Source organism: Lissotriton helveticus, chromosome 5_2 (genome assembly GCF_964261635.1).
Source record: "Lissotriton helveticus chromosome 5_2, aLisHel1.1, whole genome shotgun sequence".
NCBI classification, from domain to species: Eukaryota; Metazoa; Chordata; class Amphibia; order Caudata; family Salamandridae; genus Lissotriton; species Lissotriton helveticus.
The window spans coordinates 9,276,708-9,297,572 of NC_136066.1; the positions used below are offsets into that span (position 1 = coordinate 9,276,708).

General features: G+C 51.8%; 1 protein-coding gene across 1 annotated transcript in view; it reads left to right on the forward strand.

Moving 5' to 3' along the window:
• CFAP157 (cilia and flagella associated protein 157) overlaps positions 1 to 10,265 on the forward strand; it is a 511,692-nt gene extending 501,427 nt beyond the window's left edge. The window contains exon 9 of the mRNA XM_078646650.1: positions 9,623 to 10,265. Coding sequence (XP_078502776.1) covers positions 9,623 to 10,117 — 495 coding nt within the window. The 3' untranslated portion in view covers positions 10,118 to 10,265. The remainder of the gene's footprint in view (positions 1 to 9,622) is intronic.
• Positions 10,266 to 20,865: the final 10,600 nt, after the last annotated feature.

Below are 20,865 nucleotides of genomic sequence, written 5' to 3' on the forward strand. Positions count from 1 at the left end.
GGGCAGGTGGTTACCATCAATGGTAAGAAAGCTGAGGCTCTTAGAGACACAGGAGCCAGTGTGACTGCAGTGAGGCATCACCTGGTGTCTCAAGAGCAGGTTGTACCCCATGCCTACTGTAGGGTTGTCAACGCTGACAATTCAGAGAGTCAGTGTCCGATGGCTCAAGTTCCCTTCGAGTGGGGGGGGGTCTCTGTTACTCTGCAGGTCTGTGTGAGGAAAGCCATGCCTGTTGACTGTTTGCTAGGGAACGACTTGGAGGACTCCCCTTGGGAAAAGGTGGAGAAAACGACTCACCTGAAGATGGTGGGTCTACCTGACTGGGCGTGCGTGACCACCCGGTCAATGGCAGCCAGTAGGGGTGATCAAGAGGTCCTGGGGCCTGACGGAGAGGCCCAGGAACCGGCCTTAGGGAGAAGGCGCAGGGTGCGCGGGAAACCGGCCCCTGAAGTTCCCACGGTCCAGGAGGAAGCAGACCTTGAGGGGGATGCCCTGGAGCCTACTGGAGAACAGATTGCCGAACTGGGGGACCTGCCTGAGCTGACCCATTGGCAGCAAGAAGGAGGCCCCTCCAGGGAGGAATTCTGCAGGGAGCAGAAAGAATGCCCTTCTCTCGTGGGTATGCGGCAGCAGGCTGCAGACCAGGCCAATGGTGTTCAGGCCAAAACACATTATGTGTACTGGGAGAATGACCTCCTGTACTCAGAGCCTAAGGCTGCTGAACCTGGGTCAGCCCGTGTGCTGGTGGTACCCCAGAAGTTCAGAGCCTTCCTACTGGGACTGGCTCATGATGTACCTTTAGCAGGACATTTGGGGATGGACAAGACCTATGACAGGCTTGTCACCCACTTCTACTGGCCCCAAATGCACAAGAGCTCAGATGCTCATTGTAGGACCTGTCCAACTTGCCAGGCAAGTGGGAAGAGCGGAGGGAAGAACAAGGCTCCCCTCCAACCCTTCCCTGTGGTCAGTACGCCATTCCAACGAGTGGGTATTGATATTGTTGGGCCTCTGGACCCCAAGACAGCCATGGGCAACAGGTTCATCCTGGTCTTGGTGGATCATGCCACCCGGTACCCTGAAGCCATCCCTCTGAGGACAGTGACGGCCCCCGTGGTGGGGCGTGCACTAATGGGAATTTTCTCCAGAGTGGGGTTCCCTCTAGAGGTGGTGAGCGACAGAGGGACCAACTTCATATCCAAGTATATGAAGTCCCTTTGGCAAGAGTGTGGTGTAACCTACAAGTTCACCACACCTTACCATCCCCAAGGAAATGGGTTGGTTGAAAGATTCAACCGAACCCTAAAGGGCATGATCATGGGCCTGGAAGGTCCAATGAGGCGTAAGTGGGACGTCCTCTTACCATGCCTGCTCTTTGCATACCGCGAGGTGCCACAGAAGTCTCTAGGGTTCAGCCCCTTTGAGCTGCTGTATGGTCACCCCGTGAGAGGACCACTGAGTTTGGTAAAGGAAGGCTGGGAGCAATCTCCCAGGAAACCTCCCCAGAATGTATATAGCTACATGCTGGCCTTCAGAAACCAAACCAGGCGCTTCAGACAACTTGCTGAGGCAAATCTGGAAGCAAGCCAGGAGGAGATGAAGCGGTGGTACGACCAGAATGCCACTCTGGTAGAGCTTCAGCCTGGACAGGAGGTGTATGTCTTGGCCCCAGTGGAACCCTGTGCACTTCAGGATAAGTGGACAGGCCCATTTGAGGTTGTGGAGCGGAAGAGCTCAGTGACATACTTGGTGGACATGAAGACGCCCAGGAATCCTTTAAGGGTCTTACATGTCAACCGCCTCAAGCCCCACTTAAAAAGGTCCGAAGTGGGCATGCTGTTGGCCACTGATGATGGAATGGAAGAGGAGTCTGAGCCTCTTCCTGACCTCTTAGTGGCCTGTGAGAAGGATGGGTCAGTGGATGGAGTTAACCTCTCACCCACCCTGACCCCTGAGCAACAGGAAGACTGCCGCCAGTTGCTGGGGCAGTTTCCAGACCTGTTCTCCCTGGTTCCTAGTGTCACAGATTGGTGCGTCCATGATGTGGACACAGGAGACAGCTTACCTGTGAAGCATAAGGCCTACAGGGTAACTGACAGGGTCCGGGCCTGCATCAAGGAGGAGGTCTCCAAGATGCTTGCTCTTAGGGTGGTTGAGTCTTCCAGCAGTCCTTGGTCCAGCCCCGTGGTCTTGGTCCCAAAGGCTGCTGCGCCGGGAGCCACACCTGAACTCCGGTTCTGTGTGGACTACAGAGGACTCAATTCAGTCACCAAGACTGACGCGCACCCTATCCCCAGAGCTGATGAGCTCATTGATCGGCTAGGGGCTGCCCGGTTCCTCAGCACGTTTGATTTAACGTCTGGGTACTGGCAGATCGCCTTGACCGATGGGGCAAAGGAGAGGTCAGCATTCTCCACACCAGATGGGCATTTCCAGTTCCGGGTTATGCCATTTGGGATGAAGAATGCCCCTGCCACCTTTCAGAGGTTGGTCAACCAGGTGTTGGTCGGGCTGGATGAGTTCAGTGCCGCCTACCTGGATGACATCGCAGTGTTCAGTGGCACCTGGCCAGAACACCTGCGGCACCTCTGGGAAGTGTTGATGGCGCTGCGCAAGGCAGGCCTCACAATCAAGGCAAGCAAGTGCCAGATTGGGCAGGGTTCAGTGGTGTACTTGGGACACCAAGTGGGGAGTGGCAAGGTGGCACCCTTGCAACCCAAAATTGAGACCATCCTGGCTTGGGAACCCCCCAAGACCCAGACTGCAGTGAGAGCCTTCCTGGGGCTCACTGGGTATTACAGGAGGTTTGTCAAGGGCTATGGCACTATTGTGACCCCCTTGACAGAGCTGACTTCTAAGAAGCAGCCCAGGAATGTGATTTGGACTGACACCTGTCAGAAGGCTTTTGACACCCTGAAGACTGCCATGTGCACGGCGCCCGTGCTCCTGGCTCCTGATTTCTCCAAGGAATTCATAGTGCAAACAGACGCTTCAGAGCATGGTGTAGGGGCTGTTCTCTCACAGATGACTGAGGAGGGCTGGGACCAACCCGTAGCCTTCATCAGTAGGAGGTTACTTCCACGGGAAAGTAGGTGGAGTGCAATAGAGCGAGAAGCATTTGCTGTGGTCTGGGCGCTGAAGAAGCTAAGACCCTACTTGTTTGGGTCTCACTTCCGGGTTCAGACGGACCACAGGCCCCTCAGATGGTTGATGCAAATGAGGGGTGAGAACCCAAAACTGTTGAGGTGGTCCATCTCCCTACAGGGTATGGACTTCACGGTGGAACACCGCCCTGGCACAGATCACGCCAACGCTGATGGTCTGTCCAGATTTTTCCGCCTTAGTGATGAGGAACTCCCTGGGGAAGGGTAGTTCTCCCCACATTTCAGCTGGAGGGGACACGTGTTAGACCTGGCACCTTGGCGTGAGTTTCCCTTCCACTTTTTGCTGTTGTGCCTCCAATGTTTTGATGGTGTCTGCTACTCAGGGCACTGCGCCACGGCCAACCCGTGCCGCAGTGCAAGTGCTCCCTACTGTAAAGTGTACATATGATTGATGTCCATGATTGGTTCATTGGATTTACTGTTAGTCCCTAGTAAAGTGCACCAGGAGTGCCAGGGCTTGTGAATGCCAACACTGCTAGTGGGCCTGCAGCGCTGGTTGCGCCACCCACAGAAGCAGCCTTAAAATGTGTCTAGGGTCTGCCATTGCAGAACCTGCGTGCAGTCTGGTACTGTCACCCTGGCTGGGCAAGTGCACCCACTTGCCAGCCCCTAAACCTTCCCTTAACCTTCATGTTAGTCACCCCTATGGTAGGCCAGAGGGCAGGGTGCATTGTAAGTGTAAGGTAGAACATGCCCTGATGTGTGTGGCATGTTCTAATAGTGAATTACTGCCAAATTCGTTTTTCACTATTGTAAGGCTACCAGTTCCCTTTAGGCCAGATGGGCTGCTGGAATTATTACACTCTATAATCCCAGCAGGCTCAGGGAACATGGTAGAAATTAATGTTTAGTATGCCTGAACTCAGAATAATAAAATACTTCTTTTAGTAAAGTTTATTTTAATATCCTGTGTTTGCAAATGCTACTTTTAGAAAGTTAGCATTTGCTGGCCTAACCATTTCAGCCCGCCTCTGCTTGGATGTGGATCTGACTGTCTGGTGTGTGTGAGTGACAGGGCTGGGAGTTGACAGGTAGTGATTAGCAGGAGGACCCCTTAATGGGTGGTGGGAGTTTCCCCTGAATGATGCATCAGGCTGTGCCCCTGCCACCACAATGCTGGCTCCGCCCTCCTGGGGAGCGACTGATGACTCAGCCTGCACCTGGCCCAGGAAGGACCGAAGCTTGTAAACAAAGTGCTCAGGCCACTCCTGCCCTCTCTATGCCGGCTCCGCCCCCCTGGGGAGCGGCTGATGTGCCTGCCCTCACACTGAATGCAGAAGTCATAAGTACCCACAACAAGTACTCAGAGACTGGAGCAGTTATGCAGAGGCCCCCCTGGCTTGCTAGAACAAAAGAAACTGGGTATAAAAGTAGGAGCCCTGCTCCTTGTAAATTAGATCCTGTTTGTGCTACAAGAGAAACTCTGCCCGAAGAGAAGGACCTGGAAGGACTACAAGGAGGAGTGCTGACTCTGGCCTGTGTCTGGTGCCTTGCTGCCAAAGGAGAGGAAGAGAAAAAGACTACAAGAGACTTTTGCTTTATTTTGAACTTTGTGCCAAACTCTGCTAAAAGATCTCCAAGGGCTTGCTGCTGAACTTGCCCCCTGACCAGCGCTCCAGGAACAGTGAGCGCTACCCCCTGACAGAGGAACCACTGCAAGACGCTGATTTCCTTTTGCGAGCCTCTCCAGGAAAAGCAGAGCGCGCTCTGACAATCGCGCTTTCTAGCACCACTCTGGGAGCTGCCCTCGCTCTAAACAAAGTGACTGCCGCCTGCCTGGCCCAGAAGCAACGTGACGACCAGCCCAGCTGATCCTAACACCGTGACTGGCCCCGAGCTGCAGCTCGCATCGTGAAGAGGAGGCCGTGCCTGGTGCCTGCTTGCCCCCCTTCGTGTCTTGTGCCCCTAAACGCGCCGCCGCTGTCTGAGAAACAGCTGCTGCGTGGGGTGCCTGAACGTCGCCTGGATTGACAGAGGCTTGCGCTGAGGATCACTGCCCTCTGCGTGTGTCCCCCCTTCTGTGAGGAAACCCCGAGGCGTTTTCATCGGCCTGACCCGGCCCGCGCCGCAACGCCAACCCCCGAGCCAGAGCCGAGCCGCCGCTCGCTCTACCGTCGGAAGGAAGACACCGCGACGCGGATCGCCGCGCTGACAGACGCCCAGCTGCTTCAACGAAAAGGTACTGTTTCCTGCCCCGCGGTGCGAGTCCTTGCCATCCTCGCTCGCACCGCCCTCTGCCTCGCCCAGCCCTCGGAGCCGCGTGAAGAGCGCTCCCTGAGCCCCCGCTCTCTCCCCCGCCAGCCGCACACAGCCGTGCAGCTCGCAGAGAGAGGCGGACGCTGACTCCCCGGCCACCGCTCCCGCCAGAAGCGTGAGAGTGGGCAGACCGGGCCCGCTTTTCCTACGCGGAGGAGCCCAGGGGCGCAGAGAGGCCCACGGACAGAGAAAGTACATTGAAGAGCCTGAACCCCTTTCCTGAATAAGAAAGACAAGTTGAGAAAGAACTGTGACATTGATAAAAGAGTAACTGGAACCTGCTTTTAAAAGTAACCAAGACTGTATTTACAAGCCTGCTTGAGATTTATATAAAGACCATATATTTTTACAGATACAGTTTGGTGTCATTGTGTGGTGGGTTGGTGGTGTTGGTGTAATATTGCAAATGTTTAACCCTACATGCCCCAGAGATTAGCCTAAGACTGCTTAAGCCACACTACCTAGAGGGTAAGCAGAGGTTGTCTTAAAGGTAACCCTCAGCCCTGACGAGGAAGAGAGAGGCCCTGCTTGTCGCCAGTATTGCAATGCGCCAACCAGAGACTCCCCCTTCCTACAATGTCCTTGCTACATCTTTGTTAGAGCTAATAAAATGTCTTACATTGTCAATCCTTCTTATGTAAACTGTCTGTGGAGTAAAAAGGTAGGTTGATTTATACAGTCTTGTAATACAAAAACATAGACAACCCATTGTTATGGTTTCTCATCAGTGAGTCTCCTCAACTAGATTTCTTTAGTGTGATTCCCATGCGAAAGACAAGGCAGTCATGCTGAAATGTAGTCACTCACCTTATATTTAAGTAATTCAGGCTCCACTGATCTCTGCAGAAGAGGCCCACTCCTGTAGTCACAAACTTTTAAAAGAAAGGAGGGGGAGTGAATCATTATTTTTCTTTTCTCTTTGCCCCTGCTTGATCAGATCTGGGTAGTCTTGGTACCAGAACCTGCTCTCTAGTGTAAGGCGGGCTCGCCCATTTTTTATTTTTACTGAGTTTTATATAGCGGGAATTTGACCCAAATCGGGTATCAGAGTGCTTTACATAGTGCCAGTTGCATTACATGAGCACACATTCATTTTTGATCGGCACAGGGAGATTGAGTGATTTACCAAGAATCACAGGATGCTCATCGCCATAGCTGAGACTCAAACCCAGTTCCCCAGATTCGAGGTCGACCGCCCTAGCCCCTTAGGCCAACTCCTTTCTTCTTAACTATAAATATAATGATCAGGGAGATATTTAGGAAAAGGCCAATTTCCCGACTACTGCACAGCTTAATCCTAAGTTGGTCAATTCTTTCTGAGTCCATAGTTGTCTTTGGTTATCTTAGAATAGTAAAGTCGGTGGTATGAACCCTGATAGAGGTGCTGTCTAGTCAGTTTGTTATGCACCTGAAAGGCTTGTCAAATATACGTTAATATTGTTTGCCTATAGAACTTTGTGCCTGTATGACACAAAACTACCATGTTGCAAGATGTTTTCACTAGGTTTTGATGGCCAACTCATGCTATCCCAATACTTAAAGCCCTGGTGAAGGTGCTTAATCCCATTGTGAAGCTGCCAGGGGCGTTTAAAATCTTGTGTGTGCCAGGCTGCCATGCCGTCTGATAGATTCAGAGTAAAAGAATAAATGACTCATTGGTGGATTTGGCCTTGACCAGAAACTACTTTGAGTTTGAGGAGGAGTTCTACTTGCAAACCTCTGGGACTTCCATGGGCAGTAAGAACAGTTGATTGACAGAATGCAGAACAATGTCATACATTCACCCCAGTACAGAGATCTGGGCCTAAATCCATCGTTTTTTTGCACTCCACACCACCCCAGTTCAGACATGGCCATATGCAAATCAGCCTTGACCCTGTGCCTCATTGGAACAGTCCAGCCCGAACTGCCAAGCCATGTCTTTCCTGGACCGGAATCAAGCATCCAAGGACCGGTTTCTGGCTATCAGCCGTCTTCAGCCAGGATAGCCTGACTCCAGTGGTGTGGAGAGCATGGGACTCACGTCTGAGCATACTCATCCCACTCGGAGTAACAAATGCAAAAACAACAGTTGATGGACAGAATGCAGAACAATGTCATACATTCACCCCAGTACAGAGATCTGGGCCTAAATCCATCGTTTTTTGCACTCCACACCACCCCAGTTCAGACATGGCCATATGCAAATCAGCCTTGAAACCGGTCCTAGGATGCTTGATTCCGGTCCAGGAAAGACATGGCTTGGCAGTTCGGGCTGGATTGTTCCCATGAGGCACAGGGTCAAGGCTGATTTGCATATGGCCATGTCTGAACTGGGGTGGTGTGGAGTGCAAAAAAAACTATGGATTTAGGCCCAGATCTTTGTACTGGGGTGAATGTATGACATTGTTCTGCATTCTGTCCATCAACTGTTGTTTTTGCATTTGTCACCCCGAGTGGGATGGGTATGCTCAGATGTGAGTCCCATGCTCTCCACACCACTGGAGTCAAGCTATCCAGGCTGATGACGGCTGATAGCCAGAAACCGGTCCTTGGATGCTTGATTCCGGTCCAGGAAAGACATGGCTTGGCAGTTCGGGCTGGACTGTTCCCATGAGGCACAGGGTCAAGGCTGATTTACATATGGCCATGTCTGAACTGGGGTGGTGTAGAGTTAAAAAAAACGATGGATTTAGTCCCAGATCTCTGTACTGGGGTGAATGTATGACATTGTTCTGCATTCTGTCCATCAACTGTTGTTTTTGCATTTTCACCCCGAGTGGGATGGGTATGCTCAGACATAAGTCCCATGCTCTCCACACCACTGGAGTCAAGCTATCCAGGCTGATGACGGCTGATAGCCAGAAACCGGTCCTTGGATGCTTGATTCCGGTCCAGGAAAGACATGGCTTGGCAGTTCGGGCTGGACTGTTCCCATGAGGCACAGGGTCAAGGCTGATTTGCATATGGCCATGTCTGAACTGGGATGGTGTGGAGTGCAAAAAAACGATGGATTTAGGCCCAGATCTCTGTACTGGGGGGAATGTATGACATTGTTCTGCATTCTGTCCATCAACTGTTGTTTTTTTGCATTTGTCACCCCAAGTGGGATGGGTATGCTCAGACGTGAGTCCCATGCTCTCCACACCACTGGAGTCAAGCTATCCTGGCTGAAGACGCCTGATAGCCAGAAACCGGTCCTTGGATGCTTGATTCCAGTCCAGGAAAGACATGGCTTGGCAGTTCGGGCTGGACTGTTCCCATGAGGCACAGGGTCAAGGCTGATTTGCATATGGCCATGTCTGAACTGGGGTGGTGTGGAGTGCAAAAAAACGATGGATTTTGGCCCAGATCTATGTACTGGGGTGATTGTATGACATTGTTCTGCATTCTGTCCATCAACTGTTATTTTTGCATTTGTCACCCCGAGTGGGATGGGTATGCTCAGACGTGAGTCCCATGCTCTCCACACCACTGGAGTCAAGCTATCCAGGCTGATGACGGCTGATAGCCAGAAACCGGTCCTTGGATGCTTGATTCCGGTCCAGGAAAAACATGGCTTGGCAGTTCGGGCTGGACTGTTCCCATGAGGCACAGGGTCAAGGCTGATTTACATATGGCCATGTCTGAACTGGGGTGGTGTAGAGTTAAAAAAAACGATGGATTTAGTCCCAGATCTCTGTACTGGGGTGAATGTATGACATTGTTCTGCATTCTGTCCATCAACTGTTGTTTTTGCACTTCCATGGGCAGTACATTCCACCTACTCTGGCATGCTATATGTCCACAAGTATATGGAACTGTAAGATGATGGTTTCAGTGCTGAGCTGTTGACAACCGGTAAACAGGGGTACGTTTGTTCCTTTTGTGCTCAGAGATCGGCAGGAGCTGCCTGGGGGAGAGGAACAGGCCCAAGGCACCTGAGACACTATTCAATCGGAAGGGTCCCACGACACCAGTCTTAAGCTACAGGGCCCGCACAGGACACTCACAAGTAAATAATGACTTCCCAAGGATGCACAAGCAGGTGTCACACAGGAAGGGCACAACAAGGCAAAGAGGTCTTAGTAACATTTGTGAGTGAGTGGAGTGAGTGAGTGAGTGGGTGGGTGGGTGAGTGTGTGAGTGAGTGAGTGAGTGAGTGCATGCTTACATGATTCCATAGGGGTTGGAGGTGCCTTCAGCTCTCCCTTCTCTCACATCTCTCTCTGTGCTTTCTACAGTCTCTGATTCAGGTGAACAGCCAAGAGAAGGAGATGAGACAGCCGACAGTGTTGCCAGGCATCGCCCCGGAGGCAGCCCGACATGAGCCTGTCCAACCAGAGTCCCCCTCACAACATCCTGTTCCTCCTTCCCCTAAACAGTCTGTCTCACAACAGCCTGCACCACAACAGACTGTCTCTCAAGAATTCACCCCACAACAGCCTGCCTCTGAAGAGCCCCACACACAACAGCCTGACTCTGAAGAGCCCAATGCACCAGAGCCTGTCTCTCAAGAGCCCAATGCACCACAGCCTGCCTCTGAAGAGCCCAATGCACCAGAGCCTGCCTCTGAAGAGCCCAATGCACCAGAGCCTGCCTCTGAAGAGCCCACCCTAGAACAGCCTGTCTCTCAAGAACCCACCCCACAAGAGCCCGTCCCACAACATTCTGCCCCACAAAAGTCTGTCTCTCAAGATCCCGCCCCACAAGAATCTGTAGACCCCACCCACGAATAGCCTGTCTCTCAAGAGTCCGTCCCACAACATCCTGCCCCACAACAGTCCCCGTTCCAAGACCGAATAATGGAAATACTGAAGACTCATGTGGACTCCGCCACCTCTTCGGAACTTAGAGCGGACCTCAACAAACTTGAAACAGTTTTGTGTTCATGTTCACAGGTTCAACAGCAGTAAATGATTTTAAAAGTATATGAGCCTCTGGAGTATCATATTTTAGGGGAGGTCTGACGTGATTGGAGACAGTATGGCTCTGATGATACCAAGGTGAAGGGGGCTCTGTCCTGAATGCAACACCCCAGGGTGGGCAGTCCTGCTGCTCTGCCACCAGCCGTCGGCTGGACCGAGGTAAGCAACAGCCACAACAAATTCACACCGCACTCCCGTACTGCAGGGACTGGTAACCCTGGAAGTCAGGGGGCATCTTTGGTCAGTTAGACCAGGAGAGTGGGCTTGAGGTTTCCTGACAATCACTATTAGGCTTCCAATTGAACAGCAGTAGGTGACAAGCAAGGGGCGTTTAAAGGGCACTGGGAGGGTAGATGGGTGGGACTGTTGGAAGCTTGGAGCCCCTTTAACCTATTCCAGCACTTCTGCGTGTTCTACAAAAAGAGCTCCAAAACATTTGCCACAGAGCCAATCCCAGTGAGATAGCTCAGGAGGTTGATTGCCTGCTGCAAAAGCTGTGAGCAACTTGCAGGTGACAGTTTCAAGTCCAGTGAAATGTATTAAAGATCTGATAGAGACTTCTAGCTGCAGATTCCTTACCTTTGAATTTCTCAGGTGTCAGGCTGGATCTGGAAACGTTTGCGTGAGCAGTGCCCCTTGTACACCCCATGAGTGGCTTCTTTCCGCTCTGCATGATGTTGGTGTCATTGGCGTCTGTTATGATGTCGCGGTCAACTATAAAGGCACCAGCCAGGCATGCAGACGCCAGTTCTTTTCTTTCTGCACCAGTTAAGCTCCCATCCGGGAAGAGCTACCCCTCTGTCAATTTTTGACTGTTTTTTTCAACTTTTTATCTACTTCTTTTCTCTGGAAGTGTGTTGAGGATATCTTCTAGAAGGACAGGGTGCAAACCGTGTGGTGCCTGTCACCGAACCATGTGGGTACCAACCCCCACCACATCTGCCTCTGGTGTCTCGAGTGCGACCAAAACTCAAAGTCGTGCTCAGTCTGTCGGGTCATGCCTCCGAAGGCCTTGCTGGAGCAAGCTTAGAAGCTCCTTGCGGCCGATCGAAGAGGAGGAGGTCACGGGACCACTCCAGGAGCCCCACGTCCTCTTCCTCCCATTCCAGGTCCTCAGGACACTTGGGGAAGAGGCGCAGGAAAAAGAAGAAGTCCAAGCGGCTTCATCTTTGCCTCTACTGTTATACGTCTACTGTCATCCGTCGACTAACGAGGTAAGGAGAACCAACGCTCTAGGCACGGTTCTGAGCAGCTGGAGCCAGGTTCAACTTCGTACCTCCATTTCCATGAGCCAGAGCGACCCCCGCTCAAATCAAAGAGTATTACGAGGCCATGTGCCGTATATTTGAGCAGGCTGACCCCTCTGGTGAGCCTTCGGGCCCCACGGGTTTGGAGGGGGCCCCATCAGAATGGACGCCGTCGGCTTCAGCCATGGAGATGGTGGGGCCACAGGGATCCAATTTCGGATCCAGGTTAACGCTGGTCGTGCCAACATGACCTTCCCCGGCGTCAGACCCAAAGGCGGTGCCTTCAGTGCTGCCGGCGCCCACTGGTGGTGCCAGCCCGATTCCCAATGACTTGTAGTCTGATTAGCATCACTTGACGCCAACTCTGGCAGAACTCATAGGTTCTAAGTTATTCTCTGGTCGTTTTGCAGACTTTTCTGGCACAAGAGAGGACTTGAAGGGGTCTATGGACCCTTTAGAACACCAGGATGTGTTTGTGGAACAGATGGACTAGTATGAGGAACTTGGGGAAGCCAGTGGACTGGACACATCTCCAGATGCTGGCATGCTTTCTCCTCCAACTGTGGCTACAGAGAAGGGGGCTTCGTATGCCATGGTGATAAGTAGGGCAACTGAGGTCTTTGGACTGGAGTCGCCCTCTGTGCAGGCCAGGACTAATCTCCTGACCGAAGTGCTTCAGCCTGAGGCTCCACCTCTGAACCCCTATTGCTCTTTCATGAGGCACTAACTGATGTCCTACTAGGCATGTGGTCCAAACCTACCGCATGGACTTCTGTGAATAGGACAATTGCACGCTGCCATCGCCCGGCTCTGGGCAACCCAAAGTGCCTCAGCCAACACCCCACCCCTGAAAGCTTGGTGCTGCAGGCCCTTCTGCCCCTCCAGATAGGGAATCCAAGGGCCTGGAAACATTTGGGAAGATGATTTCTTCCACCAGTCTGGAATTGCAGTCAATGAATACTGCATGCTTATTGGACCGTTTCCCCCACTCTCTTTGGGAGACGGTTGCGCAAGTGCTGCCACAGGTCTTGGAGGAGGCCCGGGCTGTAATCTCCCAGGCAGTGAGGGACAGGAGAGATGCAAAATAATTCACCATTTGGTGTGGCCTTGACACCACTGATTTGCTGGGCAGAGCGGTTTCATCAACAGTGGCCTTACGGTGCCACGCCTGGTTGAGAACGTCTGGCTTCTCTGGCGATGTTCAGGATGATTTGATGGACATGCCTTTTGACGGAGCTTGCCTTTTTGGAGAGAAGATGGACTCAGCCTTGGAGCGCTTCAAGGACTCTCATGCTACGGCCAGATCCTTGGGTCTCTCTATAACACCACGTGGCCAGTCTAGCTTTCGCCCCTTTTGTGGCAATGGAAGGGGTTTCCAGCCACACCAACAGTATCCCAGCCACCATCCTATGCGTACTTCCCAAGTTGTGCGAGGACGTTGACGCGGTTCATTCCGATCTCAGAATGGAAGCCAGAAGTCGTCAGCCCCCCTGCCGCTTCCAAGCACTCCTAGTCTGACTCTACAAGACTACGCCACTCCAGTAGGAGGGAGAATACTTCATCATCTCCCCCACTGCAGGTCCATAACATCAGACAAGTGGGTCTTGCAGATCATTCAGGAGGGCTATTTTTGCCTTTCCTTTCTCTTCCTCCTTCTATTCCACCACTCCAAGAACGGCTGCCGGAGGATCATTTAAAATTACTCTAAGAGGAAGTTACAGCTCTCCTGGCCAAGGGAGCTATAGAGAGGGTCCCGGTTTCAGAAGTTTGCAGTGACTGTTATTCCCACTACATTCTGATTCCGAAGAAAAACAAAGGGTTGCAGCCCATTTTAGATCTTCAGACCGTCTCTCTCTTCCTCAATAAGGAGAAGTGTAAGATGCTCACGTTGGCTCAGGTCTTGTCTGCCCTTGACCAAGGGGACTGGCTGGTAGCAATGGACTTGCAGGATGCATATTTTCACATCTTCATCCTGCCGGGCCACAGACGTTACCTGCGGATCAAGGTAGGCCGTGAGCACTTTAGTTCACTGTGATACATTTTGGCCTTACCAGCGCCACTTGGGTTTTCACCAAGGTAAGGGCGGTGGTTGCAGCCTATATGCACAGGTTAGGGATTTTAGTCTTCCCCCTACTTCGACGAGTGGCTGTTGAAGACGTCCTCGCCTCAGGTTTTCGCCTCCCACCGCCAGACTACGGCAGACCTCCTGCATTCGCTGGGGTTTTTTATAAGCATGACAAAGTCACACCTGACTCCTTCTCAGTTGCTCCCTTTTATCAGAGCTTTTCTGGACACAGTGCAGTTTCAGGTCTATCCACCCCAGCAGCGTGTCCAGGATGTGCAGGTTATGATTCCAATGTTTCAGGCTCGATCTTGGATTTCGGTGAGACTCTAAGGCTGCGAGGACTCATGGCTTCCTGCATCCGATTGGTACATCATGCCAGATGGTCTATGCAGGCTCTGCAGTGGGATCTGAAGTTCCAGTGGATGCAGGATCAGGGAAATCTCTCTGACATGGTCAAGATCTCGGAGGGAACTGCGAAAGACCTGCAGTTGTCGCTTATGAACTGCGATTGGTTCAGATGCATACCCCTCTCCCTTCCGCAACCAGAACTCATGATAGTGACAGATGTATCTCTCCTGAGATGGGGTGGCCATCTGGGAGAGGTGGAGTTGGGCTCCAAATCGATTTGTTGGATTTTTGTGCGATCCAATTGGCATTGAAAGCATTTCTTCCCTCTGTCAAGGGGAAGTTAGTGCAAGTATTCACGGACAACACCACCGCCATGTAGTACTACAACAAACAAGGTGGGGTGGGCTCATGACCCTTTCTCAAGAGACCCTGCGTCTCTGGACATGGCTGGAACAACAGGGCATAACTCTGGTGCTTCAACACCTGGTAGTTTCTCTAAACGCCAGGGCCATCGATGCCTAGTGGATCACAAATGGCATCTCCACCCTGAGGTGGTGCAAGGTATCTTTCAGCAGTGGGGAGAACCGCGGTTAGATATATTCACCGCCGAAGAGAACGGCCGCACGCTGGAGTTTCCAAGGCGGCTATCGATCAGCGATGCTTTTCATCATGAATGGTGCTCAGGCCTCCTGTACGCCTTTCTGCCCATACCACTTCTGCCCAGAGTTCTGAAGAAGATCAAGAACGAAAGGGCCCAGGTGATTCTTGTAGCCCTGGATTGGGCACACAGAGTCTGATACCCAGAGCTTCTGAAGATAAGTATCGATCCTCCGATCAGGCTTCTCCTTCGAGAGGATCTTCTGTCACAGCAGCAGGGTAAGGTTCTCCACTCGAACCTGTCTATTCTTCGCATCCATGCGTGGAGATTAAGCAATGACAGTTGATAGCTTTTGACCTTCCTCCTGAAGTATGTGTGGTTATCTTGGTGTCTAGGCAGCCTTCCACTACAGACACTATACGCCTGCCGTTGGAAAAACTTTGTAAAATGTTGTACAGAAAAGTCTTTTGAGCCTCGTTCTGCTTCCTAATCTACTGTCCTTTTTATTCTTACCCTTGCCCAGCAGGGCTCTGCATTGGGTACGCTCAAGGGTTATTTTTCTGCTCTGTCAGCTTTCTTGCGGCTGCAAGACCAATCCTCTCTGTTCAAATCCCCTGTTGTAAATAGACTTCTAAAATGGCTTTTTACATATGTTTCCACCTACGCCCTGTGTTATGCCGCAGTGGGATTTCAATTTGGTCCTCACATTTCTCATGAGTGCTCCTTTCGAGCCATTGTATAATTGGCCCCGCCGACGGCTTACCATCAAGTCAGGCTTTCTGGTGGTGATAACATCTGCCCTGAGGGTGAGCAAATTGCATACATTGCCATCCAATCCTCCTTATATGATGTCTTTTGTGGACAAAATGGTACTTTGTACCCATGACTCACTTTTATCAAAGGTGGTGACCCCATTCCATCTGGGTCAGTCAATCACGCTGCCCACCTTTTTTGCTCCCCCTCATCCCTCTAAGGAAGAGAAGAATCTCCATCGTCTGGACCAAAGAGAGTGCTGTCATCCTACTGTGACTGGATGGACAACCAACTCTTTGTGGGATATGTGGGAGCTAAGAAAGGTTGTGCAGGGCAGAAACGGACCATTTCTTGCTGGGTTGGTCCCTGCATTAAGATCTGCAATGCTCTGGCTAAGAAGCAGTCTCCTGAGGGATTACGAGCCCATTCCACCAGGGGAAAGGCTGTGACCACGGCATTGGCACCGGTGTCCCAGTCCTGTACATCTGCCAGGCAACAACATGGGCATCTCTGCCCATGTTTGCAAAGCACTACTGCCTGGACAGTCAGGTGTGCAGGGGTGGGCATTGTGCCCATTCGGTCCTGCTGGACTTTTTAGGGTAGAAATTAGTCTGCAGCCCACCGCAAGGATGGTATGGCTTGGGTATGTATTTAAAGGTAAAAAATCTGCAGCTAGAAGTCTCTATCAGATGAACAAGTTACTTACCTTCGGAAATGCATTATCTGGTAGCAACAATAACTAGGTTGCAGATTCGTTACAGACCCACCCAACGGTACGCGCAAGGGGTACGTACCGCTCATGCAAAAGTTTCCGGATCCAGCTTGATGCCTGGGAAATTCAAAGGTAAGGAATCTGCAGCTAGATATTGTCTCTATCAGATAATGCATTACCGAAGGTAAGTAACTTGTTCGTTATTGTCCCTGTTTGGACTTGTGTACGGTTTGCATGTGCATATGTGACTTGAAGATTCTTTTAATGTTACAGTAAATATTTGACAGAATGAACCTAAGTTCAACTAGGACCACTTTGCAAAGGACATTAACTTCTCCTTCAAACGAGTCATCACACTTTTAAAGTGCAACAGATACAGGGAGAATGGGACTGGTTAATACCAGGTTACAAACAGCATAAGCAAATGCAGGGCACTGGGTGGCTCTATTACTCTATGCTCGAGAAATTATAGCAACTGCTTCATGTCACAAAAAAGGCATAATGTAAAGTTAGAGGCACATTGTGTAACCACGTAACCATCTGTGATACGCCTGGTCTTGTATGGATAATGTTAGTGCTCAGCAACAGACAACCTAAAACCACCTATAGCCTGGTGTTAAAAACAAAAAAAACAAGGCAAATTCTACCACCGAGCCCTGAAAAGAACCAGAGCCCTAAAAACTACCCCCCTAAAACCCGGCCCCAGCCCCAGCCCCACTTACCAGACCACGTCACAGTACTCCCTCTCCGGATCCTTCCTCTTCCTGTGCCCACCCATCCGTGCATCCAGACCGCGTACTGCCTTACCCCGCTCATGCGTAAAGGCATGTGCATGGTTAAAGCATGTGCGTGGTTAAGGCACGCGTAGTTCTGCATGCAGGGAAACAGCACACGTGGGAATGACTTTGGGAGCAGGAGCGGGGCGCTATCCACTTTGACCAGGAGTGAGGCCTGCATGGAGTCTTGTGGTGTTTTACCAGGTGTAGGTTGCCTCGGATGGCTTTCAAGTTCATCTGGGTGCAGTTATCGCAGCCCCAAGAAGAGCACCTTGAAGGCAGATCCCAAACATCTGTTTGTGACAGTCATTACAAGGGTTAAACTCAGTAGTTTTAGGTGGTGGCATGTTCTCTGGCACGCTAGAAGATTTTAAGGAAAGAGAAATTCTTCCCAAGGAACAAAGAAAAGAGAAGTGAAGACCAGCTCTGGATCCGCGAGAGAAGAGAAACACAGCTCCAGATCCGCGAGAGAAGAGAAGCACTGCTCTGGATCCAGGAGAGAAGAGAAGCACAGCTCTGGATCCAAGAGAGAAGAAAAACACAGCTCTAGATGCACGAGAGAAGAGAAGTACAGCTCTGAATCAGTGAGAGAAGAAAAGTACAACTCTGGAGCCGCGAGAGAAGAGAAGCACCGCTCTGGATCCATGAGAGAAGAGAAGCACAGCTCTGAATCCGCGAGAGAAGAGAAGCACAGCTCTGGATCCGCGAGAGAAGAGAAGCACAGCTCTGGATCCACGAGAGAAGAGAAGCACAGCTCTGGATCCATGAGAGAAGAGAGGCACAGCTCTGGATCCAGGAGAAAAGAGAAGCACAGCTCTGGATCCAGGAGAGAAGAGAAGCACAGCTCTGGATCCGCGAGGGAAGAGAAGCACAGCCCTGGATACACAAGAGAAGAGAAGCACAGCCCTGGATCCATGAGAGAAGAGAAGCACAGCCCTGGATCCAGGAGAGAAGAGAAGCACAGCTCTGGATCCAAGAGAGAAGAAAAACACAGCTCTAGATGCGCGAGAGAAGAGAAGTACAGCTCTGAATCAGTGAGAGAAGAAAAGCACAGCTCTGGAGCCGCGAGAGAAGAGAAGCACAGCTCTGAATCCGTGAGAGAAGAGAAGCACAGCCCTGGATCCGCGAGAGAAGAGAAGCACAGCTCTGGATCCAGGAGAGAAGAGAAGCACAGCTCTGGATCCAGGAGAAAAGAGAAGCACAGCTCTGGATCCAGGAGAAAAGAGAAGCACAGCCCTGGATCCATGAGAGAAGAGAAGCACAGCTCCGGATCTACGAGAGAAGAGAAGCACAGCTCCGGATCTGTGAGAGAAGAGAAGCACAGCTCTGGAGTCACGAGAGAAAAGAAGCATAGCCCTGGATCCACAACAGAAGAGAAGCACAGCTCTGGATCCGTGAGAGAAGAGAAGCACAGCCCTGGATCCGCGAGAGAAGAGAAGCACAGCTCTGGATCCATGAGAGAAGAGAGGCACAGCTCTGGATCCAGGAGAAAAGAGAAGCACAGCTCTGGATCCAGGAGAAAAGAGAAGCACAGCCCTGGATCCATGAGAGAAGAGAAGCACAGCTCTGGATCCGCGAGAGAAGAGAAGCACAGCTCCGGATCCGCGAGAGAAGAGAAGCACAGCTCCGGATCTGTGAGAGAAGAGAGGCACAGCTCTGGATCCATGAGAGAAGCAAAGCTCTGGATCCGCGAGAGAAGAGAAGCACAGTTCTGGATCCGCATGAGAAGAGAAGCACAGCCCTGGATGCACGAGAGAAGAGAAGCGAAGCGCTCTGGATCCACGAGAGGAGAGGCACCGCCCTGGATCAGCGAGAGAAGAGAAGCACTGCTCTGGATCCAGGAGGGAAGAGAAGCACAGCCCTGGATCCACGAGAGAAGAGAAGCACCACTCTGGATCCATGAGAGAAGAGAAGCACAGCTCTGGATCTACGAGAGAAGAGAAGCACAGCTCCGGATCCGTGAGAGAAAAGAAGCATAGCCCTGGATCCACGAGAGAAGAGAAGCACAGCCCTGGATCCATGAGAGAAGAGAAGCACAGCCCTGGATCCACGAGAGAAGAGAAGCACAGCCCTGGATCCACGAGAGAAGAGAAGCACAGCCCTGGATCCACGAGAGAAGAGAAGCACAGCCCTGGATCCACGAGAGAAGAGAAGCACAGCCCTGGATCCATGAGAGAAAAGAAGCATAGCCATGGATCCACGAGAGAAGAGAAGCACAGCTCTGGATCCACGAGAGAAGAGAAGCACAGCTCCGGATCCGTGAGAGAAAAGAAGCATAGCCATGGATCCACGAGAGAAGAGAAGCACAGCTCTGGCTCCACAAGAGAAGAGAAGCACAGCCCTGGATCCATGAGAGAAGAGAAGCACAGCTCTGGATCCATGAGAGAAGAGAAGCACAGCTCTGGATCCGCAAGAGAAGCACAGCTCTGGATCCAGGAGAGAAGAGAAGCACAGCTCTGGCTCCGCGAGAGAAGAGAAGCACAGCTCTGGATCCATGAGAGAAGCAAAGCTCTGGATCCGCGAGAGAAGAGAAGCACAGCTCTGGATCCATGAGAGAAGAGAAGCACAGCTCTGGATCCGCGAGAGAAGAGAAGCACAGCTCTGGATCCATGAGAGAAGCAAAGCTCTGGATCCGCGAGAGAAGAGAAGCACAGTTCTGGATCCGCATGAGAAGAGAAGCACAGCCCTGGATGCACGAGAGAAGAGAAGCGAAGCGCTCTGGATCCACGAGAGGAGAGGCACCCCCCTGGATCAGCGAGAGAAGAGAAGCACTGCTCTGGATCCAGGAGGGAAGAGAAGCACAGCCCTGGATCCACGAGAGAAGAGAAGCACCACTCTGGATCCATGAGAGAAGAGAAGCACAGCTCTGGATCTACGAGAGAAGAGAAGCACAGCTCCGGATCCGTGAGAGAAAAGAAGCATAGCCCTGGATCCACGAGAGAAGAGAAGCACAGCCCTGGATCCATGAGAGAAGAGAAGCACAGCCCTGGATCCATGAGAGAAGAGAAGCACAGCCCTGGATCCATGAGAGAAGAGAAGCACAGCCCTGGATCCAGGAGAGAAGAGAAGCACAGCTCTGGATCCAGGAGAGAAGAGAAGCACAGCCCTGGCTCCGCGAGAGAAGAGAAGCACAGCCCTAAATCCACGAGAGAAGAGAAGCAACGCCCTGGATCCAGGAGAGAAGAGAAGCACCGCCCTGGATCAGCGAGAGAAGAGAAGCACTGCTCTGATTCCAGGAGAGAAGAGAAGCACCGCCCTGGATCCACAAGAGAAGAGAAGCACAGCCCTGGATCTGCGAAAGAAGAGAAACACCGCCTTGAATCCGCGAGAGAAGAGAAGCACAGCTCTGGATCCACAAGAGAAGAGAAGCACAGCCCTGGATCCACAAGAGAAGAGAAGCACAGCTCTGGATCCGCGAGTAAAGAGAAGCACAGCTCTGGATCCACAAGAGAAGAGAAGCACAGCCCTGGATCCAGGAGAGAAGAGAAGCACAGCTCTGGATCCAGGAGAGAAGAGAAGCACAGCTCTGGATCCGCGAGGGAAGAGAAGCACAGCCCTGGATCCACGAGAGAAGAGAAGCACAGCCCTGGATCCACAAGAGAAGAGAAGCACAGCTCTGGATCCGCGAGAGAAGAGAAGCACTTCTCTGAATCCAGGAGATAAGAGAAGCACAGCTTTGGATCCGCGAGTAAAGAGAAGCACAGCCCTGGATCCACAAGAGAAGAGAAGCACAGCCCTGGATCCAGGAGAGAAGAGAAGCACAGCTCTGGATCCAGGAGAGAAGAGAAGCACAGCCCTGGATCCAGGAGAGAAGAGAAGCACAGCTCTGGATCCAGGAGAGAAGAGAAGCACAGCTCTGGATCCGCGAGGGAAGAGAAGCACACCTCTGGATCCACGAGAGAAGAGAAGCACAGCCCTGGATCCACAAGAGAAGAGAAGCACAGCCCTGGATCTGCGAAAGAAGAGAAACACCACCTTGAATCCGCGAGAGAAGAGAAGCACAGCCCTGGATCCACAAGAGAAGAGAAGCACAGCCCTGGATCTGCGAGAAAAGAGAAGC